This window comes from Fukomys damarensis, unplaced genomic scaffold, assembly GCF_012274545.1.
Source record: "Fukomys damarensis isolate Sample0158 unplaced genomic scaffold, DMR_v1.0_HiC HiC_scaffold_38, whole genome shotgun sequence".
NCBI lineage: Eukaryota > Metazoa > Chordata > Mammalia > Rodentia > Bathyergidae > Fukomys > Fukomys damarensis.
Window position 1 is genome coordinate 42,875,735 of NW_022900950.1, and position 27,822 is coordinate 42,903,556.

Below are 27,822 nucleotides of genomic sequence, written 5' to 3' on the forward strand. Positions count from 1 at the left end.
TCCACAGGCTGGTTTCTCTGCCTTACTTTCTTTCTATACTGCTGCTTACTTCCACCATCTCACTTCATCAGAAAGACTGCCAGTTGATGGAGAGCATTGCTTCTGGTGCCTCTCCTCTCTGCATGTGACATCTGCTTTAGAAGCCTCTGGGAGTATCTATTTCTTTCTGTCTCAAAGGCCATGATGGGCTGATTGAACCTTTCCCAACCTGTTACAGTGTGAGGAGTGAGGGTGACCAAGACTGATTTATAGTGCTTGTCACCTATCTTACTTTTCTCATCTCGGAGATACAATACCTGACACCCAAGGTTAAAGGAGGAAAGATTCTCTCCACTGAAGTTTTATAGAAGTTTCAGTGCATAGTTGGTTGGTTCCAAAGCAGGGTGGCATGGCAGGCAGACATGACAGAGGAGAAATGGTTTATGGTGTGGCATGCAGAAGGCAGCAAGCAGCAGCAAGTCCCACCCTTTTATTCTATGCAGGCTACAAGCCTTTTCTGTGGAGCCACATCCAGGGTGGGTCTTTCCATTACCCACACTCAAAATTATGGTAATTCCAATCAGTGAACTAATTTACTAATTCACACTCTTAATTCTAGTATCACACACACTAGATTCAGTCTGCTTTGAAAAGCCCGACCTATTAGTACATGAGGCTTTAGGGTGACATCTAGATACAAGGTATAACATTACATATAATGTAAAATGAAACTATTTCTGGCATGCTTGGGATATTTTCTGTCAGAAATCAAAGAAGGTGGGCTGGGGATTTAGCTCATTCTTTCTGCCACCTGCCTCACAAGCTCAAGGTCCCAAGTTCGATTCCCAGTACCCCCCACCCCTCCAAAAAAAAAAAAAAAGAAAAAGAAAAAGAAAGAAAGAGAAAGAGAGAAAAAAGAAATCAGAGATTGTCAAGCTATGATCCCATTGCCTGTTTCTGTGAATAAAATTGTATTGGGACATAGCCACATGTGTACCATACATGTACAAGTGTCCTGCATGCTACAATTGCATAACTGTGTAGTTCAGCCAAGACCATTTGGCTCACAATACTGAAAATATTTAGTATCTGGATCTTTACTGAAATATTTGTCAATCTCTTACTTAAGCTCCTCAACTAATATGAAATAAAGTTAGCAAGTCAACCACAACACCCATTTTGTAGCACCTGACACATCCTGTCTAACATTCTTCATATGCTTATTATCGCTTTGAATACCTGTATTGGTGGCTAGTTTTAAGTTCAAGAGCAATGAATATTGCCTTTTTGTATAACATATTCATTGTTAAAGTCATATCCTTAGCACCTAGTTCAGGTCTGGTACATACATATGCCGTACTCCATATGTATGGGCTGAATCACTGAAGTGAATGCACTCCTTAAATAATCTGCCACATAGAATGCTCTGACCAAAAGAATAACATTTCAAAAACAGCATGCCAGAGCTGGGGATGTAAGTCATTGGAAAAATGCTAACATAGCATGTGCAAGGTTCTGAGTTCAATTCCCAGCACCAGGTGTGGGAATGGGGGGAACCCTAAGCAAAAAATAGTATGCCAAGAAAGTGACCCATATTCCACCCTGCGGGGACGAGCTTTACCAACAGTAACATTTCCCAAGCCTCAGGAGGAAGAAGTGCCCACACAATATCTTCTTTGAGAGGAGCTAAAAATAAACTCAGATCCCCAAAAGTGGCAGAGGCAGGGTGTGGCTTCAGTAAGCAGCATGGTACCACTCAATGGGGGCCTCCTAACAGAGAACATTTGCTTTGGCCTCATTTGGGTGGCACCTTCACAGACTCAAGCCAGGCTCAACCAACTCCATTCTCAATTTAGCTCCATCAATTATGACTTCAGTAATACACTCAAGGTCAGCCTTCATCAATGTACAGGAAAAGAGCAACAATCTTTCAAAGTAGAAAATACAAGAAGGATAGATGGGGCAGGCATGGTGATATCACCTTGTCACAGTTATTCTTTAAATTTTAATTTGAGAGAGACAATCCCAGAATCCACAAATATAATAACCTGGAGAAACAGATCTACAATGCATTTTATCTGTAGATGATGCCAGATTTTTCCCTTCTCCTCATCAAACCCAAGATAAATTTAAAAACAAATGGGCAGGAATGAGAAATAGCAGTTAACAGAATTGCTAAAATGACTTTAGTGAGTTTAACAATGCAAGAAGTTATTACCACAAGTGAAGAGGGAAGTGTTTTGAGTAGGTTTTAATTGACATTCTAATTTTTAATCCACAATGCTGAGAAGATACAAAACACTGGTGTGCCGAAATGAAAACTGCAATCACAGGACGTGAGCTTCATTATAATCTGCTAATTAATATAGCAATGCACAATAAGAACAGGTCAGTGAGAACAGGATTCTAATCAAGTTGGAGCCTGTGTTAAAAAGCCAAAAATGTCTTAAACAGCAGGGAAAGAGAAATGCCAAGCACCATATTAAAATACTATCTCCCCTGTAAACATTTTCTTTCCCCCAAAAAATGTTTGCAGTCAAATTTGTTCCGGCATTTTATCTCTTTTCTACATTTATGTAAACCACTGAATTAATCCAGATTTAGGAAAGCCTGGTCCTTACAGAGGGAAGAAATGGAAAAGAGAAATCTTTTATTTTTTTAGTCATGCAGATTAGGTGGTATTTGGAACACCTTTATTCCCACCAAAAGAACCAGCACTTTTTTTTTTTAAGAAAGCAGGATGCTTGTCATCCTCCAAGTGAAATAAAATTGCATCTTTTTCAAATTCACAGACCTTTGGTAATATATCATTTTATCTATTTTTCTCACGATTTTAATGAAAAAAATTCATAGCTATTCTAACATAAAAATTCAAAAAGAATGATTTGGGATATAGTAATACTGCCTTTAGACCAATTCCTTCAGAATTTTTCTTTTTAGAGTAAAATATTTAATGCGAAGAGGATAGCCTAAGTTAGTTATCTTGCTCTGCACTAATTGTTAGAAACTTTGTTCAGCCATCTGGTAGGAAAAATACATTTACTGTCACTTGGCTGTGGTGGGCTTTAGGACTCATCACTCATACTGTTCCCAAATATGGCATTTTGGCATTTGAAAAAACAGCAGAAGCAAGATTTCTCTGACCTTCCCTACGCTTCTCCCTAGGAAGAATTGTGTCGACTCCTCTTGAAGCAGTATCTTCTCGTGGGAGGTGACCTCACTATACTTGGAGAAAAGGAACATCCTCAACTCTCAAGATTTAGGGATACAGAAAAGAATTGGAACGAATAGGTCTTGCTAAGTTTTCCATTTCTTATCAGTAGATCATACATCCCTGGTCCAATGATTACCAACTTCTTCATTAAACCTGCATAGCAAACATACAAGCCTTGCCCTTTCATCAGGTCTGTTTCCTTATAAATGTTTTCATGTTATGAAAAGTTTATTTTAAACAAATTTGTATACCTTTCTCTTGCCACTTTGTCTTTTTCCATAAGAGCCTTAACCAGGAACCTACAATGGGTGAGGGAAATGTATTATTTTCCTTCACACCAATAAGTGTTTTATGGGTTCTTTGATGTAGTAACACCAATTTTAGAAAAGCACTGTAAGAAAATACCTTAGTGGAGACAATACTCACATTATTTATACAGCTCATTACAGTATGTTTTAAAACAACAGAAACTAGAATAGACTACATGTCCAACTAGAAAGAACTAAGAAGTGGCCAAGTAATTGTAGGTTTATCAACCAAATGAAATATTAACTAATTATTACATATTAAAATGATATATACCATATATTACTCCACTAATTTTTCATAGGCTGTAAAGTAGAGTATACTGTAGCTACAAGGAGAGAATATCTAAAATTTCCTCATTAGCTTACAGAAAATCAAATCAATGAGGCATTCTTCAATGATGCACAAACTCTTACCTATTCAATCCCGACTTTGCCGTAGCATCTTGCAATCCTGCTGCTGGGGTCTCTGGTTTCCCAATGAAATTTACTTATCCCCCTTACCATTCATTTTCCTTTCATTGTGTGTATGATAGGTGCTTCTGTCTATTCCACATATGCCACATGCACCACTTGGTTCAAGACTCACCTCCGCCCCTATCCCTTCCACAAAGGAGTCTATTACCCTTGAAAGAAATTGCTTTGGATACCTCTTCCCTTATTTCCTTCATTGCTTTGCTTGTCTTTTCTTCTCAGACAGACTGCAATTCCATCTAGATAGTTGTTCTTAGCACACAAAATTATTAATAAACATATGATTTTGAATGAGTTAATCAATGAACACAAACTCTTGAGAGTAGGGCCACATCTTTGTACCTACAACACAAATACTAGTGCTGGGAAAACAGTAGATTATTAATAATTCTTCACTAGACAGATACATATGTGTATAATATGTATGTATAATATATATAATATTCTGAATGTTTTTCTTCTCCAACTCATTTCTACTTCTAGAAAGCATGTGATACGGATCTTTTTCTAAAAGGATTGTCATCTATGAAGAGAACTTACCCAGGTCAAACTGTCCAGAAATGTAGCCACAAGTCTGCCGAACTTCTTCACTGTCCCAGCCCAGTGGGTAGAGAGCACAACCAGCACCGACCAACAAGCCTGCAAAGAGATGAGTGCAGAAGGCTTTAGCACTGGGCCTCTGTCTGCCTGGATAAAGGGAGATGAGAGGATCAGTATTTCACAATATAACAAAACCATGTGCTTGCTTTTTGAAAGCACCAGCCTAAATGCCTGTAAGCAGTCTAAAGTCACCTTGATTCCAGAAACAATATCAAGTCTGCTTAAAAGAAGAGGAGAGAAAAAAAAAAGAAAATGAAAAACTTCACATCTCAGTTTGCTTCCAACTTTGCCTTTTAAAAGTATTAAAAGCCTTGCAAATCCTGTTTAGGATACACAATCCGCAAACACTTTAAATCACTCTTGTAAAAGCATACAAATTCTACCATTAATCCATGTAAACAAGTAATTCAAGAGCAAGCAAAAGTGCTAATGGCTTATGTTTCATCATTCATTACATTTTTGTTTCCAATTCAAGAATCCGCATAGAACGTTTCAGTGTTATCATATTGTATTATCGGGGACAGAAGGAACATAAAGATTTTTATGAACTACTTGAGCAGGCTGACTGAAACTTTGAACTGTACTGCCTGTTCTACACTTGGCCGAGAATCATGGAATGAATATCTTCACCTCTCACAAACACTCTGGAAGACAAAGACATACTGTAATCTATAACCTTCTTGCGGCCAAATCCAAAAGATTTGAACATTAAACAGAAGCAAGGGATGGCTTTATTTTAATATAAATTAAGTTATTTTCATGACACCACACTGTGCTGACAGCCAGTCTCTTTTTGCATCAGAGCCTAACATGGTTTTACAAGAACATAAAAAAGAGTTAAACACTAAATATTTGAATCTATGTAGTAACCTGAATATAAGATCTTGTCATGTCAGTCAGCAAGCATTTTTTATCACCATAGTACCACACATATGCCCAGGAATTGGACTAATGCATGCAGTGTGAAGGGTGAGAATGGGGGTTATCAGGTGCTAAATAGGGAACCCCTAAATGATAAAACCCATTAATACGGTAAAGTGGGGAAAGGAGGGCCAGGCTCCAAATACACTTAGAAGAAAATTAAGCACCAGAATCCCTTCTAAATCCACTTTTTGTCCCACTACTCAACCCCAGTGAATAGCTTTGAGTACAAATACTTTGTTTCCTCCCAGACATCCAAGGCCAAATTGTTTTCTAAAATCTCCTCAACTGGCTGGGTGTGGTGGCCCACGCCTGTAATCCCAGCACTCCGGAGGTTGAGGCAGGAGGATCGCTGTGAGTTCGAGACCAGCCTGGGCTACACAGTGAGTTCCAGGTCAGTCTCAACTACATAGTGAGACCTTGTCTCAAAAAACCAAAAAAAAAATAAATAAATAAATAAAATAAAATAAAATCTCCGCAATCACCTTTAGGTTATTTAGATCCCTAAAGAGAGATAAACCCTTGGTCCAGCACTCATTTCCTACCCTGTCATTCCTCCATTCAGCCTGTCTCCTGGTTTACAGGATAATAATCATCTAATGGCTAACAGCTTCAATCCAAGGGAAAGCCCAGCATCAGTGAAACTACAAATCACTAATCTTGGAATATCTTATAGGCAATTATATAAATATGAATTGTGTCAAAGCTAAAGAATAATCCAGAAAGCAGTGATATTGATATAGGGGGAAGAGATGTAACTCCCAAACCACCTAGATATATGAAACCCAAGTTCATGTTCTCTAAAATCAAAGAAATGAATTCTAGGAACAATGGAGGTTAAGAATAGGAAAAATTTATTGAGGGAAAGAAAGCTTCTAAGAGAAACAAAAGGGGGGCCAGAAAGTGGGTTGCCCACTCACCCAATTTTCAAAGATGTTTTATACAGCAAAGCCATGTGGTGAGGCGGGTACAAAGTGGGACAAAACTGTAAGACCCAATGGAAAATTACAAGATGGGCATGAGGTGGGGCAAAACCATGACCAACCAATAAGATTACAAGTACAGTCACTCAGGTAATATTGATTAAATGGGGGTCTAATGAGGGAGCAAGTTACATAGCAAGGGTACAAGGATTTTCAGTAAGGGTGGGCGTCAGGGATATTTCCTGGGAAGGCTGGGTGAAGACCTTGCCCTCCCAACTCAGGTGATTGAAACCTATTTGAATATCAGTCACTGCTATTTATTCCCAGGAGAAGCACAAAGGAATAGTTTCTCTTCTTTTACAATTCTGGCCTTTAGTGAATATGTCTTGAATTGTCCTCCATGTTGGATCCTTGCTGTGTTGGCTCTTTGAGGGTGGTGCAGTCTAACTGCCTACAAGATACATAATTAACTTACCTATCTGCAATAATATGAGGTTTTGTTGAGTAGGCAAAAACCCTGGTGACCAGTTTCCTTAAGCCTTTCCCTAGGAAGATAATCCATAGCATTCTGAAGACAATTCCAATCTAGTTTTATCCATTATCCAGTAAAGATATAATTCCTGAGCATGTCACATTTAGTGTAAACTGAAATTCATAAATGTTTAATAAACAACGTGGCATTATTTCTATGATAGTTCTTAATAGGTAATACCCATTTTTTGTGATCTTATGAGTAAACTATTTTAAGGATGACAAATGAAGAAAGTATTTGGCCAGAAAGTAGTTAGACATAACAAAAAATGAAACATAGTAACATTTAAAACATAAATAGTTTTCTTTTCATCCGATAGGAAAACAAATGATTGTCTCATTTGCTATTGTTCTTTTTTAGTATGGCTGAAAAATGAGTACGATTGTTACAAAGACACCTGCCTTTATGCTAGGAGCTTATGTTAGAAACTTATCAATTTCTAATGCCTATGTAGGTAGTATGTTGGCCAGTTGTTCTCTAAGTGGCAATACACTTGGCAGTCAGAGTTCTCTGTGGAATCCTAGACTGCCTTTGTAGTACACTGAAATGTAGATTTAACCATATAAAAAATTAGGGATGATTTTGTATACAGGAAATGTATGTTATGTGTATAAATTAAAATGCCATGAACATATGCTTGCTCACTTTCTTAAAAATGTATTTAATGGACTACTTCATCTGAATTTTTATATTAATATTTACTTAGTCTCTGTTTTATCATCTGTTTACTAACAGGGAAGGTAGACTCAAAAGTTCTGAGAAAGATTTGCAGGAGAAAAGTGTATACTGTGCATCCATCAGGCCAATGGGCTATCACAATTATTAGGATCTGTAGGTAAACATCACTGTTATCTTCCTATCATCACTGATTATGAAGGTGAGCGGGAGATCCAGATCCACTTTCACCAAATGTACAACAAATGTCTATTAGCAAGTGAGCGCCAAACATAGTCAGGAAGTTGATTTCATAAACTAAGTGAAATTTGATCTGTTCCAATTCCATAATATAGTCATGCAAACAAGCATTTCATATAATATTCTCAGCACACAATAAATAAAACAAATATTAGGTAGCAAGCTTAGGAAAACTTCTAGCCAGAATATCTTCCATTTAGTGGCAGGGTAGGATGCAGAGGGAAAAGCACTCTCAGCACTGTCCCAGCAGTCAGCTATATGCAGGCATTTAAATCAGTTAATTAAAATGAAATAAAACTTAAAATTTATATTCTTCAGTTGCTCAGTTGCTCAGGCCACTTTTCAAGTATTCAAAAGCTATGTGGCACTAGTGGCTACCATACTGGACAAGCACAAATACAGCCCTTTTCGTAATCACAAAGAGTTCCGCTGGAGAGGGTAGTTATAGTTCTAAGAAACACTTCAAAAGGATACTGGGCTTGTCAGATTTGTATCCCATGGTTGATATTGCTTGTTAATAATCAAAATCATCTGTGCTGTTCTAGAATCTTCCTTTATAGATAGAGGTAGAAGCCAGGAAACTATGTTCTCTAAACTTTCCTGCTAGCAGTTTTGCATAACAGTGTTCAAGGAGAAGACTTCATGCGGCATTCACAAGGTATGAAAGAGATAAAGCATTATTCCCCACTGACATCTACAGCCATGGGCAGACAGTACACATCTGTTGAGTATCTGGGCATGGCCTCCAGGGTCCCCTCTTCATCACCCACTGAGCACAGACCATCAGCTTCTGTTGACCCTTCCACTTCTTATTTCCTGAATTCTTCAAAGAATCCTCTCCAACCTTCATTTCCCAGATCTTCTTGTATATATGTAAAATTTGAAGTCCTGGGTATACCCCTTCCTATTTGAATTATCTACAGTAGTTTCTCTTATGGGCCTTACTTTGACTGTACATGTACTGTACATACAAGGGCAAAAAGGTCCCCATACAAATCTTTATATCCTATTATATTTCTTAAACATTCTCCATATCCTCAATTAAAATGATCTCTAAAACAGTTTATGCTAATTATTGAACCTCTGGGGCAAGTATAAATAGCAGTATTGGAAGGCTTTGCCTTTAACCATCTCTGTAGTCTGGTGTCTCATTAGGGAATTTAACGTGCTAATTACCCTAAAGGAGTTTAGACTTCTAAAGAAGATACTTTACATGTTAACTGCCATTGTGATGTGGACTGAAGTTAACTGGCATTTTATGGTCTGCACTGAAAGTGCTATACTGTAAAGTAGAGATGACTAAACGTGAAATGAGAACATCTTTTAATAAAAGAAATGTGTCATTGTCCAGTTTTAGTGGTGTTAAACCTTAGCCCTTGTTGTGGAAATCAGTATTTGATGGAAGGACAGTTAAAAAATCTCTGAAATAGACTCCACTTGGGTTTATACTGTATGCTGAAGTGAGGCTCACAGAATATTCTGGAATTTGAAGTGGTTGTCCAAATGGTATCTAAGTGACCCAACAGGTTTTAATGGCTTTTGTCACTTAACTTATTATTGGAAAATAAATGGCTGAAACAGAATCTCTAGCTCCCAAACTTTAATATTATTTACAGGGATTTTCTTTACTAGATTTAAAAACCTTGTGGTTACCATATGGGCTTAATTTTAACCAAGTTCCTTTGCCAGCACTATGAAAAAAAAAAAACACTATCACGCTTTTGAATATATGTGCATAAGGTAGGGAAAGTGAAGAATGGTGCTGTGAGGGTAAGATCCAATTTGAGGAAGGTGCTAACAGAGGTGATTTGCTGGAGAAAGTGCGAGATCATTCGCAACAGGCTCATTCCCAATTAAGAAGCAATCTATTTTTGTAATATTAAAGGCTGCAACTTAATGCTCATGAGAAAACCTCAGATTGTATATTGGTTGAATAAATTAGGCATTTTGTAAGAAGTATTAGGATTGTAGAGATGCTGCCTTTCAAAAAAGGAAAACAAATCCAAAGATTGACTCATTTTTTAAATTTAAGAGATACATTTTAATAATGCACTGATGATTAGGCTATTTTGATCCTGAGTATGCAGGGGTTTAGGGCTCACTCTGTTCAAGAACAATTTAAAAATTTTAAGAGCCAACTCAGTGGAATGACCTTTAAGGAGATGCTAATGTTAATGGAAAAGAGATGGCACAAGAAGAGGTAAAAGGAAGGTGCTTGGGCGTGGTGAAGTAATGCTATTATAAAAGTCTATTTTTTAGCCCTGCATGAGCTCCTAAGTCCAAATCCTGCCCTGCATACACTCCGTCTATCCGTAAGCCACCTGGGGGAAGAGTTTCTAGTAGTTCCTCTTAGTTTTCACAAAATGCTACTAATATCCGCCATGATACTAATTATTTCTTAGAAATTGAGTGTGAAGCCTGAAGTCTATAAAGAACTGAATGATCGAAAAATCTGGGGCTGGGAATTTTCCCTTCTGCAAAACTCTTTCTATTCAAACTCAGCACTTAACACTTAGCCAGTGGAATATTAACATAACAATTCGGCTCCTGCCAAGAAGGCAAAACAAACTTCTAGTCAGCCAATGCCAATTACTCCCCACAGGTGGTAAGAATTGATTCCTCATATTAAACTTACAAAGCCTTATTTTTTCCAGGCTACTCATGAAAGTTTTTATGTGATCTCACTTTTTATTTCCATGACTGTTGCTCCATTCTTTTTCCACAGTTTATTTTTTTAATAGCTTGACTTTTTCCACCCATCAGTGGTCACACCCACATTTCCCATCAACTCTTCTTTTATGTTTTTTGGATACTTTTATCCATCTTTCAGTTCCTTTATCTTCCTTTCTGTGGCAAGCACCGAGGGAAATCGTTTTCTTTACTGTTCTCATGAAAGCTGCTCAATCTTATAGCCTGTTATCTAGACCCTTCTTTGGAAGGGGTTGGCAGGTTTCCATCTCAGTCTCTATATGCTAATTTATGTACACTATATTCATCCATTTTCTTCCCAGATAAGGGCTTCTTTAATAGCAAAGAAAGTCCAGTGGTTAGGAGGAAACAAAAGCATGGGCCAGTATTATAACTCTTCAAACCTTCAAAATGCAATTAGGAGAAAATTATTATTCTATAACAAGGAGGATTGGTGAGGCTTTACTAAGCTACACCTCCTTTCAAAGTGTTTTTTGGAAACTGAGGTACAGAAGATATGAGAGTCTTGTCCAAGGACCCAAAGCTTAAGCTAATCCCAGGGCGCCAGGATCCCAACCCTGGACTTTTTTTTTTTTCACCTATCATGATCCCACTGCAGGGTCCTCTCTCCTTATTAATTTTTTTGAAGAGTAGAAAAATTCATTGAGAAAAAGATAGCTTCTGTCTAAGAGACAGAAGGGGGACTAGAAAGTGAGTTGCCCCCCACTCCTTATTTTAATGATTAAATTCCACCATGACAATACTGGCTCTTAAGGCTTACAAGCCAGGATTCACAGCCTCCCCGTCCTTGATATCTCAGCAGTGAGCTGCAGATTTCTCTCCTGCCCCTCTCTGGAGTTCCTGGTATGACACACTACATGGTTCTTTGAAGGCTCATCATATTGCCAGAAATTAACCCTGTTTACCTGTATTTGACTCACTCATTCACAATATCTGTCACATATTAAGTAGTAGCAATATGATTTATTTGGTACTTACAAAAGCCTCAGAAAAATTATGCAATAGTTATGTAATAAAGTATAAGATATGCAATTCCGTCCACTGAAAGTTGGAGGGAAGGGGTAAGGGGAAAAAATGAGAATCAAGACTTGTCACTTAGAGGTACAAGATCCCAACAATGAATGTAACTGTACTGTATCCCTAAAATGTACCAATAAACTCAATTAAAGCTGAAAAAAAAAAAGAAGCAGCTCTATACTCAAAGCTACAAAGTGGCGGACTGAGGGCCACACATCTTGGTGTGTCTGAGCCCTGAATCCCTGGTGCTCCTAACCTCTTCTAACGCCTCCAAAATCGCTGTCTCAACTCTGAGCTTTCCTTCCCAGGAAAGAGTGAAACAGAGTAAGATCAAGACAGATTTCAAATCACCATTTCTTTAAGACTGATTGTGCTTTAGCTGCAGGGGAACACTCCCACTCCTGCCTGTAATCAAAAACAAGGGACAGGCTCTTTGGAGCTCTGCAAATTCCCTCTTCCCCAGGGTGCCTGTCACTCTGGATGAGAGTTCTAGCACACAAAGAGCTTCTGTCCACCAAAGCACCTGCAGGTATCAAAATGAGCAATGGGCTCTTTATTATCAGAAGTATTTCTAAACTCTAAAATGGAAAATAGAAAGAGGGCTGTTTCTTAACTATACAAAATGTTTTGCCAATTCACAGGAAGGTTATTTCATTGCTGAAAACACCCTGCAGAAGACCCTGCAGACTTTGAGTATTCTTAAAATGTTTTTCAGAATGGCTCATTAATTCTCATTTCTTTTCTTTTTCCAGCTCATGTGATAGAGGACATGAAAGGCAGATACAGCATGTTGGGCACCCTAAAACCTGCTTCTTAGCTCAGAGCAAGAATACACAAGCTAATTTCAGCCATGAGTGACTTGTCATCTTTTTTTTTCCTAGGATCCTAGGCAATTATTGGAAGAAAAAAATAAAGTTGTTTCAAATAATGAAACTTTTGAGGGGAGATTTTTCAATTTGTATGTAATAGTTTTCTGGAAAACTAGATCATATTGAAAGCAACATCCTTCTAATGGCAGTACTTAAGAGCACCTCAGTTCTACCATTTCACTTCTTTATGACTCAACTTTCCTTGTCTATAAAATGGGGAAATACCTGCCTTTTGAGGACCATTGCAAGGATTCAGTGAGATGGTATTTGGCTGAAACCAAACTTCATAGTAAGTCAACAAATGGCCTTCATAAACTTTTGATTTTGTGCTGCAAAGAGGAGAGGGTGTAATAGCATTTGGTTCAGGCCAATACCTGATATTGACGCAGTGTTTTTCTCCCAGAGAAGGCCCTGATTTTAGAGAGGCCCCAGCAAGAGAAATCTAGAACTGCGAGCAATTAACTCTTACCCAGCAAGCAGCTCATCCCAGCCACTCAAATCTCAGGACAGTAGGGAAAGTCAACAAGCTATAGCCTGGGGAACCTTCCCACTAAAGCAGACATTTAAAGGCCTACTATACTGCTACTGCTCCTGAGGAAGAGACTTTGTTCTCTCTGATCCTCCCCCAAGCCCATCCCACACCCTGGCACTTTGGCCTTTCTATGAAGCAGGTAGAACCAGAACTGATGTTCCACTTGGTTGATGAAGAAATAGAGTCACACAGATAGGTGGGGCAATCAAAGTGCCCATTCATCACATGGATGACCAGAAGCAAGGCTGGGGCACAAACTGGGTGGTTGGCTTCTATTATGGGAATAAAAGTGTTGGCTCACTGCCTTCACTCTGTGGCTACTGGAAAGAAAGGTAACCATGCTCAGCTCTGCAGCTGCACCTTTGAGACAAAGGAAATGCTCATATTCCCTGATTCTAATATGGCTTAATGTTTATGCTAGGAGAAGAAAAAGGGCACAGGCAAAATTCTCTGGAAAGTGTGGGCCAGTACACCACTGCTATGACTGATGCTCACAAGAAATAGCTGATGGAGCTTCTCAAAATGCAGATTCTACTCTGTATCTCTGAGGTAGGTCCAGTCTCCTTCATTTCAAACAGCACCTAATAGGCAGAGGCTGCTGCCCAAGGCCACACTACAAGCTGTGAAAAAAGCAGGCTTTGGTGTTCATGTCAGGTTTTGAATCCTGACAACACTGCAACAATGAGGGACCATACCTTTGACTTCTGTGAGCTCAGATTTTTATCTATCAAATAGACCTAATAAATAGCTCCCATCTTTGTAGCACAGTGCCTGGTGTCTTTAGCATTGTAATTTGAAATTATAAAGATATAAAATGCCTGGTTTGGAGCACTACATCTAATAGGGTTTCAGTATATTGTAGGTTGTATCAACATTAATAGCAATTTTGCTGCTTAGAATTAAAAACATTTCAGATTCTTTATTAGCACCAGCTGCAGATGTCATGAGTTTAAAGCAAACACAAACACAAAAACATGACCTAATTAAAAGCAGAGAGCTCTATCTTGTTGCTTGCTCATATCTTTGAAATGTATTTTCTGAAACTGACCGCAGCTCTTCGGCTATGAGTTAATATATTTCTTTTTGTTCCTTCAACATATTATGGAAAAATTCAAACTTACAAGAGCTGGAAGGAATGTAGTGAGCACCCTTATTCCCACCCACCACATAGGTCCTACAGTTAATGGATTTGAAAATTTTGCTTTATCATCTATCTAATCATTTTCCCATACCTCTATTGATCTAGAAATACATCTCTGGGGTGTAAGGGTAGGGCTGTTTGTCATAATAGAGTTAAACCCTCAGTATATATAAGTTTTTGTCATCATTTGCACATTGCCCCCTCCCTTCCTTTGGCCCAGTAGCCTGTACAAACCCATGACACAGACACAAAGTGGAGCCCATCAACTTGGCAAGTGATTTATATACAAATTTAGAGCAAGAGATACTTCTAACCTTTTCACATTTCTTGAACAACTATCTTAAAACCTAAAAATAGGGCCAATTTGTTTCAGTTTTCTGACCCAGAAATACCATTCAGAACCTCAGAAGATATTTCACAAACCCCTAACATAAAGAACAGGGACACTCGGCTCAGTTCTCAGCGGAGATATTTTTCTTTAAGGATCACTTTTTATACAAAGTGATAATGACCTTATAGAACAAATACAAAACCCAAAAAACCTAACGTAATCTTCACCCTTCAGTGTGAAAGCTCTGTAGAAGCAGGGCTAGGCTCCAACAATATCCTATCAAGAAATTTCCAATGAGAAAACAAAGTGAAAATAATAAAAAAGAGAATTCAATGTTAATTCCAAGTCAGACTCTACCTGGGGCCTGTTGGCAAATGCAGTTACCCTGATTCTACTGGTAAACTCCCAGGAACAAGGACATTGGAGTTGGAGAGTCCTTGAGGAGACCGGATAAAATGTGGTTAAAGTCCCAGCACAGTACAAAGCATACAGAAGTAGCTTTCCTTTTATGAAAAAACCGTTATGGGGAGGTAAAATCTGAACATTCACTTTCATCTACATAGCAGTGCTTTATGACAAGGAAATGCACCGCCACCAGGGTACACTGTTTTGCGACAGTTCTCATATTGTAGGGCAGATGACATCATGTGTCTGAAGTCTCACACACAACACATCTCTGTATCACCAAGCAGAATGCTGTCCCCAGCCACCTCCCAGTTGTTCCTAGACTTCCACACAGATCTTTGCTTTGATTCCTGATAAAGCTCTAATTTAGTTTCCTTCCCCTGGGGCCTTCAAGAGATTTGCTTTGGACATGGGAAATAGCATCATTTATGCCTGACAGGCTCACTGTGTCATCCTTCTCGGGCCCAGGTGAGTAATAGCAGGGGCCATGGGGATGGGATTGAGAGCCCAGCAGTATACAGACAGAGTTATTGGAAAACAGGTTCTGCAACACACTGGCTCCTCCAAGAACTGGAGCAAATTTAGGGGCCGTGACAGAGACACTGATGAAACTCTGCTGCTCCACTGCTGTGGCAATCACGTGAGGAATACCTTGTCTTGCTAATACATAGTGGACCATGGCTCTGTGACCACAGTGCAGGGGCTGGCTGAGTGGGAAACTAGTGAGCTGTGAATAATCAGGTTCCCTTGGAAGAAGGGGGAAGCAGGAAGAAGGGGGTGGGGTGGAGGGGCCTGGGATTCAACATTGTCATGGGGCTGCAATAAACACTAATTTATCATTTTTAATTTTTAATTATTATCTAAGACCAAACTGAGTGGAGAAGGGGGATGGTCAGGTTTTAACTCTTGAGATTCTGAGTGAGGAGTTGTGGCAGTGGAAGGACTGTCAGCTTTCGAGCCACAGGGCCTGAGGTGTGAAGCCAGGCTCACCCTTGTTGGCAGGAGCCACAGGAAGGTCACACACTCCTACCCTCAGAATTGCCCCCAGGGCCAGTGTGAATAAAACCACCTGCACCTTCTGGAAATGTGGTGACACCACGGCTAGGTACACACTGCAGAGTGAATGATGGACGCTCCAGAAGCTGTTGGCACAGCATCAGATTGGTACAAATGAGGGGAAGCTGCCCCATATAGAGTAACTTGGAATAGGCACACACTTAGGGTTCACCTCAGAGGAAAATATTTCTCTCCCAGTTTTATTACCTCAATATCATAAAATTACCCAAGGCAGTAGAGAACCCAAGTAGAGCAATCTTCTAAGGAATGATGAGGTCACCGAGGCTTTTCCTTGGTTTCACTGGGTACGTTCTATTTCAGGAAACTGTTCCGTTCTAATATAATGGTACTGGTAAGGAAGAGTCAAACTTCTTTTGCCATCATTGCCCTGAACTAAGACTTTAAATGCTGACAATTGACAGATTCCTTGCTCTCAAACTTCCCATTCATTTCCATATCTTTCCAAGGTCCTTACATAATTTAATCAAGATCCCTAACCTAAACTCAACAACACAAACTATACTAAAGTAGGATGCCAGGCATATTTTAAAGAAATGGTAAAATCTTCAATGATTAAATGAAAATTTTATGCAGTAATGGAAAGAAATACATCATGATTTTATATGTCACCTTTTCTTTAAATTTAGATAGTCTGATGGCAACTACAACCTCATACTTATTAAACCATGAAGTTGCACAGATTTTTGTCTTCACAAACTATCCTAGCAGAGGATAGTCTTGAATCTAGGTTAGTTTCTATCTCTGATTTTGATACCTTCTATGAGAAATGTTGCTATAGTGATTAAGAGAATAGCCACAGAAGTATGCTCAGGTTAAATACAATTATAGGAGGTGACTGATTTGGACTGAGCTCCTGTACTAGGCATCAAAAGATCAGACTAAAATGGAGTTGCTCATTTCCACACTACCATTTCCAAATTAAGTTGCAGTCTGATCTTTGAAAATATCAGGAGAGATATAATAGCCAAATCACCAAACAAGCCAGTTTGAGCCAGCATAAGTCCTCTCTATTTTAATCTCTTAAAAAAACATAACCTACATTGTAGGTTGTCTCTTAGTTCTGTTGATGGTTTCTTTTGCAGTGCAGAGGCTTTTTAATAAGATGAGATCCCAGCTATTGATTCTATCTGCTAGTTCCCATGCTACTGAGGATTTATTCATAAAACCTTTTCCTACGCCAATGTCTTCAAGAGTTTTGCCTAACTTATCTTCCAGCAAGTTTAGTGTTTTTGTTTTAATATTTAGATCTTTCATCCACTTGGATTTTAATTTAGTGCATGGTGACAGATAAGGGTCCAGTTTTAATCTGTGGCAGGTTAAAATCAGGTTTTTCCAACACCACTTATTAAAGAGACTATCTTTCCTCCAGTGGGGATGGTCAGCTCCTTTGTTTAAAATGAGGTAGCTGAGTACATCTGGAATTGTTTTTGTGTCTTCCAATCTGTTCCACTGATACTCAGATCTGTTTCTTTGCCATTACCATGTTGTTTTTATCACAGTGCCTTTGTAGTATAGTTTCAAATTGGGAATTGTTATACCTGCTACCATGTGTCTGTTGCCTAGGAAGGCTTTTGCTATTCTAGTTCTTTTATGGTTCCAAATGAATTTTTGGATTCTTTTTTCTAGGTCTGTGAAATATAGTGTTGGAATTTCCAATGGCATTGCATTGAATCTGTATAGCAGTTTTGGTAGCATGACCATTTTCACTATGTTGATTCTTCCTACCCAGGAGCAGGGATATCTTTCCATTTTCTTATATCCTCTTTGATTTATTTTTTCAGAGTGCTGTAGTTTTCTATGTAGAGGTCTTTTGCTTCTTTTGTTAGATTGATTCCTAGATACTTCATTTTTTGGGATGCTATTGTGAAAGGAATTGTTTCCCTAATTTCTCTCTCAGTGAGTCTGTTATTTGCATACAAGAAGGCTATTGATTTTGGGGTGTTCACCTTGTATCCAGCTACTCTACTGAATCTGTCAATTAAGTCTAGGAGTCTTTTGGTGGAGTTTGTTGGGTCTTCAATGTAGACTATCATATTGTCAGCAAACAATGACAGTTTAACTTCTTCCTTTCCTATCTTTATTGCTTTAATTTCTTTCTCTTGTCTAATTGCTATGGTTAATGTTTCCAGAACTATATTGAAGAGGAGTGTTGATAGTGGGCATCCTTATTTTTACCAGCTGCTCCTCAGACAAAAGACTATTATCTAGAATATATAAAGAACTCAGAACAATCAGAACCCCCCCAAACATAAAGACCCTATTCAAAAATGGACATCTGAAATGAACAGAAATTTCTCAGACAAAGAAATAAAAGCAGCAAGTAAATACATGAAAGAAAAAGTGTTCCACATCACTGGTCATTCAAGAGATGCAGATGAGAACAGCACTGAGATTCTACCTCACCCCACAGAGAATGACTGCTATCAAGAAATCAAACAGTAACAAATGCGAGGGGGTTTGTGTGGAGAAAGGAACCCTTCTCCACTGTTGGTGGGAGTGCAGACTGGTGCAACCACTATGGAAATCAATATGGAGATACCTCAAAGTCCTGGGACTAGAGGTTCCATTTGACCCACCCATCCCTCTGCTGGGTATCTTTCCAAAAGAACTAAAAGAATCATGTCACAGTGATATATGCACACCCATGTTTATAGCGGCACAGTTTGTAATAGCTACAATTTGGAACCAGCCCATTTGCCCATCAGTTGGAAACTGGATAAAGAAGATGTGGTTTTTCTATAAAATGGAATATTACTCAGCCATAAAGAATGAGAAATTAGATTCATTCATAGGAAAATGGATATATATTGAGGATATATTCCTAAGTGAAATAAATAAGTCACACATGTGTAAATACCAAATAGTTTCTCTGGTGTGAATAAACTGTAATAGTACATAAGATCCTAATGAGATAACTAACAAAGGCTAAAGAAAGGGCTAAAGGTATAAGGAAGGTGGGATGGGTAGGGGAAGGGTAATAAGGGAAAAGAAAAAAATATGAGAAAATGAAAAAATGGAAATAAAGTGTTTGTAAATGGGGAGGGGAGGAGGGGTTGAAGGGAGGGCAGAGACAAGGGGAAAAACTGAGAACCAAGACCTGTCATGAAGAGGTACAAGATCCCAACAATGAATCTAACTGTACTGTACCTAAAATGTACCAATAAACTCAATTAAAAAATACATAACCTAAAGTAACCCATGGTTAACCACTTTTTTTATTGTTCTAGTTTTTTGTTTCCACCTAAAAACAAAACAAATCAAAAATCCAAAATACCCTGTCATGCACTTGTCCAGTGGGAGCTCTTATTCTGTTTAGTAGGATGGAGGCTGCCCTGACTCATGAATACAAATAAAAGCCTATTGGGTCTGTAAATTTGTTGCAATGTTGTCTTTTGGTGACATTCCCTCTGGTTTTACAATCCTAGGCAATATTCTTTTTTTTTTTCCTTTTCTGTGTGTGTGTGTGTGTGTGTGTGTGTGTGTGTGTGTGTTTTCATTGAGTTTATTGGTACATTTTAGGTATACAGTACAGTTACATTCATTATTGGGATCTTGTACCTTTACATGACAGGTCTTGGTTCTCATTTTTCCCCTTGTCCCTGCCCTCCCTTCACCTTCACCACCTCCTCCCTTACCTATTTACAAACACTTTATTTCCATTTTTTCATTTTCTCAATGTTCTTGCCTTTCTCATGGACAGTATTCTTCAGTAAAATAGAATAAAAAGTATCATAAACCATAAACATAAAGTTAGAATTAACACAAATATTGTATATACATGTGCATAGATCTTATTATATATTATATATATAGGTTAAATTAGTATTTGTATATAATATCTACAAATGTGCATACATGTAGTTTGAATAGAACATATAAGACATTCATAATGGTTTCTACTAACTTTTCAACTTAGGATATATTATTTACATTATCTATACTCATTAAATACCCTTTCCACCAGTAAAAAATTAGAGAATATAAAGATATCATAATATTATTGATGTGCACCATCAATAAGGCGGTACAGGTGGCCAATGTGCTCAGAAGTCTTTAAAGATATTTTTTACCTTCATCTACCTTCTGGGACATCAGGAAATAAGAACCTCATGTATTTTCCTCAGGTTTTTCTAAAATACCATCAATTCCACTAAAACACAGCAAAGCCATCTGGAATTGCTGGCAGACAACAATTTGGAAGCAATTTTCTTTCAAGGCATATATACTGATTTTCCTTTCTCTTTTCTTTCTCTCTTAAAATGCCAAGGATAACTGAAACTTTTTACTTTTCCATCTGTGATTTAATGATCAGTCCCAAACAAGTTTTTAAAGTACTTGAGGATTTTGTTTCCAGTTAACACAATACAGTTTTCTTTTCACTTTAGCTGAGTTTTTTAAACTCCTAAGTTCTGTCTTCAGTGATTTTTAATATTTAAAAATATGAAAAGTATTTAAAATATACATTGACCTGTTCAACAAGTATTTCATAGTGAGAAAATACTATGATAAAGTTACAGTGAAATCACTTATATTATTTTAAAAAATAGTCTTTATAAAAAAACTGAGGTAAAAGTACAAACATAAGCCAAAATGAGTAAATGCTGCATCTCACACTGCAGACTTGGCAGAATGCACAATCAGGAAGACTCATTTTTTTCTTGAGGGTCTATCATCTGAATATTCATTTTACACACAAAAAAGATCTAAACACTGAATGCCAGATATATACCCAGGGTTGAAACAATGAGTAATCTAAAATATTTCTGAAGTATATTTATTAATATATAACAGGTAATAAATTTATAAACATAAAATATAGTTTAAAATACATCTAATAAAATAATATTGATGATCACTGAGTCATTAATTAAGCTGATAGGCTTTTTATTCCTGGTACTTGTCACACAGAAGAATGAAAAAGAACTGAGGAAGTGGTCCACATACTACAGTGTCTGATAGTAATTGCACAAACAGCCACAATCTGAGGGCATATTGGTGTCATACCAACAAAACTAATAATCACTGTAAAAGTCAATTCATTTCAGGGTGGAAATATAATGCAAAGTGTAACAGAATGAGTGGATTTCTATAGGTGAAGACAATTATCTCAAGTGAAGATAACATGGCCAGAGATGGGAAGGCACAAAATGAAAACAGAACAAATTAAGAGCCAAAAGAGTAAGAAATTAATGGGCAAATGGTGGGGCTGAGGTCAGTGACCTTTGCAGAGGTTAATTTTGAGCTAAGGAAGCTGGACTTTATTTAACAGGCAAATGAAACTACTAGTCTGCTAATGCTACCATAACAAAATACCACAAACTGAATGACTTCAACAAAGAAAATTATTCACTTAGAAATCTATATTCTAGAAGTCTAAGATCAAGGTACTGGTAGAGTTGGTTTCTCCTGGGGCCTCTCTTCTTGGCTTGCCAATGGTCACCATCTCATGGTACCCTCATATAAGTGTTTTCCCCCAAATTTCCCAATTTCCCAAATAGTATGTGTCCACATTTCCTCTTCTTGTAAAGTCATTAGATTAGATTAAGCCTAGCCCAACTGAACTTATTTTAAAAAATGATTTCTTTAAGGCTTTATCTTCAAATACAGTCATGAGATTAGGGCTTCAACATATGAACTTTAAAGGTGCATAACTCATCTTATAACAGAGACCTTAAGGGACTGAATTCTCCAATGTGAGAGCTGAAAAGATCTCATATGGTGTTTCTCAAACTTTGCCATCAAAACACTACTAAAAACACAGAGGAATGAACCAGACTGTAAGTCAATTCATTCTGAGGCAGGTTTTCTTTATATCCCTTTAAAAAAAATTCTCATGAAATTTTCCATTCTACTCCACAAATGACCTTTTTAAAAATACACTAGAACATTTTTCCTAAAAATGTTGGAGTAAAAATGAAGCTCTGGTGAGAGGTTTTGGGTTTATCCCGTGGCTTCACATAGCTGTAGCATCTTACCTATCTCCTCTTAAATGTATGAGCTATAGCTCAGTGTTAGAAGAATGAATCTAAGTTGCAGCTGAAAAAGATAAGGGGATATGTTCAAAGATACAGTTTAGTAGGAAAAGAATGAGAAATGCTCCTCTATTGAAAGTTTTTTTAAATACAATACCACTTGTCACATAAAAAAGAAAGCAGCTGATGTGACTAGTATAGGCCACTTACATTCATAAAGTTTCATAGATTACCCATTGCTACCCCACAAGGGAGACACAGACTGCTCTGGCCCTGCCACCCTCAATGCTGCAAGGAGAACAGCCTCCAGAGCCACGAAAGAAGCACTAGCCCAGGCTTCCTCAGGGGAACTAGCCTCCAGGGCCAATGTGTAGCTTATCTATGAAGGGAAAACAGTGAATGCCTGTTTTCTGGGCAGAACTGAGCAGCTGATAATCAAAGCCTAAGCATGATTTGTACTACCCAGGGATTCATGGGAGTAGGGAAAAAAAAAAAAAAAAAAAAAAAAAAAAAAAAAAATTACAACCCTGTGTTTATCTCCCTTTCATTGCTATTTCTGGCAATAGTATTATAGGAAGACAGGCTGAGTTAAAATAATTTTCTAAAAATATGCATCAACTGAGACCATTTAAAGCTTCCTTTTATGGAGTTATCGTTAGGACTCTCCCCCTTGGGCTGCTTTGTGTACTCTTTCCCAGAGCCTCTTTTTCCAAGATTGAAACATCTCAAAACTGCAATCCTTTCTCTTTGCCAGAAGGATTCCAGCCTCCCAATGACTGACAAACAAGCCTGTGGTGTTCTCCAGAGCCTGGGCAACTCTAAGGTTTCCACCATTCAGGGCAGATGTAGCATGAGCCTCAGTCAGACTTTCTGCTTGGAAGCCATTGCTTTTGTTGGTGGACCTGCCACCCCACTGCACCAGCAAGTAACTGAATTAAATCATTGTAATATTTATAGGAATGAATTTTCTACTTTCCAAATTTTTATGAAAGGTAATCCACAGAATTTTTTTTTTTTTTTACTGGGGATCAAACTCAGGCTCTTGTACTTGCAAGGCAGGCAGTGGAACCACTGAGCTAAATCCCTGGCCCAGTTCTAATATTTTGTTGTTGATTTCTTTGTCTGGATGATCTATTGTGACAATGGGGTACTCTGGTACCCCACCACAATTGTGTAAGTGCTTATTTGGTTTTTCATTTTTACGAAAAGAAGCAGAGTCTAGACTCTATGAGGTGAGTTATAGGCCACAGTTCTACACAGAAGTTAAAATGTGGGTGATGTGGGATTAGCCCTCAATCTATATTAGGCTTTTTGCCCAGTTCTAATGAATGCCTGTTGGTGTTGCTGCCCAGAGAGCACTGGAGGAAGTCTGTTTTCAGCATAGACTCTATTTCTCTTATATTAAAACCAAGAGGTAAAGGACCCGAGTTCAATCCCCAGTACCTGCCCCCCTCAAAAAAAACCTGAGAAGCAAAGGAAATGCAACTGCTTTCAAATAACCTTTACAAACAGAGTATTTTCAGAAGTTAAGCTCCATAAAGCTGATTTCTATAAGGGAATGGAATTTGACTTGAGAAAGGAACCCAATGGAGCACGTGCTTCCATAGCTTTGGACTGTGGCCCTTGATGCCCTGGTGGGCTCTCCATGGGGTGTACAGAGCATGAATATCGCTGGGAAGGAGTGAGGAGATCAGACTGCAGGTCAGAGGAGCAGGGCTCCAGGCTTTTGCTGTGGCTGTCTTGCAATATTTGGTATGAAGGCAAGGTTCAGCTCCTCAGCACATTTGAAAATGACCCTAAATTGGTGCTATGGGGTCCAGCCGTGTTCTCTTCTTCTCAAAAAAGAGGTGCAGCAAGGCCAACCCTCACTACCTCAGAAAGCAATTTTATTTGGGCACAAGATCATTGCAAGTGAAGTTAGTTAAGAGCAGACCACAGTGGAAGAGGGGGGCCCCTAATTCAACACAACTGGGGTCCTCATAAGAAGAAAGCCAGGTGAAAACATACAGACCTGAAGGTGGAGACAATTCGTAGTCACTCTCAGGGCCAACACAAACTAGGAAGAGGCTAAGGAAGACTTAGAATTTCAGAGGGATCATGGCCCTGCCATCAGCTTTATGTCAGGTGTCTGGCCTCTAAAACTGTAAGAGAATACATTTCTGTTCTTTTAAGCTATCTGGTGCTCCTATCGTAATTCGGCACTAGGAAACTAAAACACCTGCTTAAAAATATGTTCATCTCTCACTGTTTTTTTTGAGACAGGGTCTCACTATGTAATTGAGACTGACGTGGAACTCACTATGTAGCCCAGGCTGGTCTCAAACTCACAGCAATACTCCTGCCTCAGCCTCCTGTGTGCTGGGATTACAGGCGTGTGCCAACATGTGTGGCTGTTTTTTTTGAAACTCTTGTAGGCACTAAGATTTAAAAAGTAGAATATTGCTTTCTTAGTTTACTAATTCTTGCTGCCTACCTCAACTTTCATGTTTATTAAGTAAATGCCTCCGACAAGATGTAAACATAGTCTCTGGTTTCTGTAAGTGCAACAACAAAGTTCAAAGAAGTATCCTGTCCTCAGATGCCACATAGTACCATAAATCTCTGCCACACCACTGGGTCAAAGATAGAAGGTCTATTAGAGATCCTCATCTTTATAACCTGCAGGAAGCATAACTTACTCACCAGACACAGCTAACCATGCATGCCTGACATGTCAGACACAAGCTGCATAACCATAATTTATATTTAAATAGCTCCTTTCTCCAAAGAGCTTGAAGAAATTTACAGACTTTTACTCAATTAATCCATGCAAATGATCCATGATGACAATATAGTAAGGTCATATATTCCTTTCCTTTGGCATCTCAAGGTTTGCCCGTTTTTCTTCTCTTTATTCTTGTTTTCATGATTGTTGAGTTTCTCCTTTCTCAATGTGCATAACTGTTTAGAAGCTGATATTTGCATTTCCATATAAGCCTATTCTTTGAGATGCTGGTTAGTAGAAAATAAGCTCCACTATCCTTTTTGGGGGGCACCTCAGAAATGTCCAATTTACTCTGAATTACTACTTAACTACTGAATTAATTTGAGATCTAGGAAACTTGGAACACGTGCATGCTTGTGGGCATGTATGGAGAGAAACAGAAGCCAGAGCAGAAGGCCATAAAAACTATTTCGAGGGTGGAGGCAGCTTCTTAGCAGGCACCTTGTCACTGCATACATTTCAGTAGCTCTTCTGGTCAATCTTCAGGCCATGCTCCATTGGCTCTCCTCCAAGGACTGCAGCATGTGGCTGCAAACATGTAGAGGAGAAATCAAGGAAACCAGTGAAAGACTTGGGCCTCATTCCCTATTTCTCCTTTTCCTGCTTTCCTACAGAGCTTCTGGGTAAGCAAATCTATTGCCTATGGATACTCACAGATGTTATATGAATATTATGGTTAGAAATGGGGGCTTTTGGAAGGTGATTTGATCACGAAGGCACTATAATCATCAGAGGATTAATCCACTGTTGAGTCCATAGCTGAAAGTGCTGCTACAGGAAAGGCCTGGTTGGAAGAGGTAGATCAAGGGGCGTGACCTGGAAGGGTGTGTTTTTCTTCCTACCCATTCTGCCCCTTGGCTCTATTGCTCACTCTCTGCTTCTGGCCATCATGAGGTGAACAGCTTTCCTCTGCCACACCCTGCAACCAGTTTCTGGCTTGGAGAGTGCTGATCATGGACTGAAACTTGAATCTCCTCACATTTCAAGTGTTAAGTATTTTGTCCCAGCATGGGAAAGCGATTAATACAATGATTTAAGAATGAGCAATACATTGCCTTGAACACTTTGGAGAAAGTTAGTAAAAATTTTAAAAAATGAAAAGGTACCTTGTAACTTTAATTTCTTTGGACCTGACCTGTGAGTCTCTTTAATTTAGCAAACAGTTAAGAAATATTCACACCTATGTTTTGTTGACTGCCTATGGATTAATGCTCTTCTGTAGAAGGCAGAGTAACAGCAGCCACTTCAATATTTGCTACCTTACCTTTGAGGCAGCCTTGGGAAGTTAGTTGGTACTAGGTTACCACTTTGGACATTGCTGATCGGCTGTAGCAAAGAGCCACCAGACCCTAACACAAGAACATATGTTTTGTGGCACCCCTGGGGATTGAACCCAGGCGTTTCCACATGCTAGAAAAGCACACTATCACTGAGCTACCCACTATCCCAGGGGAGCACTTAGTTTTACAAGTGTCTAACATGTGTTAACTGATCCTACAACTCCAGGACTTTTCCACAGCCAATAATGACTGGAAGGATTCAAGTTTTTAAAACTGTAGTTATTCAGGTAATATACAAATTTCAACAAAGAGTTTTCAAAGTTTCAGCACAAAAGAAAATCTGTCTTTTTTCTATTACAGTGTAAGGCTTCTTTATTTTTTATTTCAGTTTACTAGTACATAGGTGTAGTACATAGTGCTTACGATCCTCGAGTGGAGTGAGAACATGTATATAACACATTTTAATTTCTTCTTTTATCTCCTTTCCCTTCCCCCACTTCACCTTCCACCCTAGGAATATCCCTTGATCTCCCTTTGGAAGATGTTTGCAGTATATAATATTTACACTGCTTGTGTGGAGTTGCTATATGTACATAACACATCACAATTCCTGTTTTCATCCCTTATCCTTCCCTCCCTTCCTCTCCCTCCACCTTTTGATCCCTTTCCCTGTTGAGAAAAATCTATCGACCGACTTCCTATAATCTTTTATTCTGTTGCTAATACTAAAATCTGGAACTAACCATATTTCTCTAGTACTTGCAGCCATTTTCTCAAGAAAGTATATATCTAATGTGGCTCTTATATATTAATGTCTCCTTAAAATGGTCTGAAGGGTTCATAGTAAAAATTAAATTTAGTCTTTTACAGAAGATTGTTAAAATGGAAACTCTAAATTTGGAAGATGAGTATTTTAATTAGCATTTATTAGAAAAGAAAATTGATTATTAATAAAGATATAAAATTGGAAAGATAGCAAACAAGTTCTTTCTGAACTACTATCAAAAGCATTTATGGACCCAGTGGGTGTGTGACCTCCCGGACTGCGCGACAACAGACACAGCAAGGACCCAAAGACCCCGGAGGGAGTCTCTTCAGCTGCCTGCCTGCCTGAGATCACCCGGCAGGTGCGCGACCTCCCAGACTGCGCGACAACAGACACAGCAAGGACCCAAAGCCCCCGGAGGGAGTCTCTTCAGCTGCCTGCCTGCCTGAGATCACCCGGCAGGTGCGCGACCTCCCAGACTGCGCGACAACAGACCCAGTAAGAAAGGTAGGGGCTTGAAACACCCCCACGACCCCCCCCATTCTCAAACCTCCTGATTGGGCCAGTACTTAGACCAACTCTGCAGAGGCATAGGTTCCCATGAAGGGTAGTTTTCTGAGCTCCCAACTTTGAACATCTGTAAAGAAAGGGCAGGGGAAACCTGTAATAGAACTGGGTGGAGTTCAACCCTGAGGGTAGGGAAACTCAAGTTAGGCCTTATGGACTGTGTTCAGTCTCAGTCGTGGGGAACTGCCATTGGCTAGCTGAGACCAGGGGATTCGGTTCTGCATATGGCTGTACATGTGGTATAATATGAGAACAGAGACAGTCTGAAAGAGGCCCTTCAAATTCTTTTTTTTTTTCTCTCTTTTTTCTTTTCCTCATTCCACCCTAAAATTTCTTTCTTTTTTCTGTCCTCTCTCTCCAACTCAGTCTCTTGCTCCACCATATTATCCCTCATCTCCCTTTTTATTCCGGCTCCTGCCCTAACTCAGACTTCTTCTTTTATTATTTTTTCTTTTTAGGAGGGGTTTCTCTTTATGTTCTTTTCTCCAGTCATTTTACCTCACTCATGGCTCTGTACCTTCAAGGGAAG

At 38.8% G+C, this 27,822-nt stretch overlaps 1 protein-coding gene across 1 annotated transcript in view; it reads right to left on the minus strand.

Annotated features, from left to right (window-relative positions):
- Positions 1–27,822, minus strand: part of Lhfpl6 (LHFPL tetraspan subfamily member 6) — a 267,815-nt gene that overhangs the window by 30,814 nt on the left and 209,179 nt on the right. Inside the window, exon 2 of the mRNA XM_010639171.2 lies at positions 4,513–4,611. Coding sequence (XP_010637473.1) covers positions 4,513–4,611 — 99 coding nt within the window. The remainder of the gene's footprint in view (positions 1–4,512; positions 4,612–27,822) is intronic.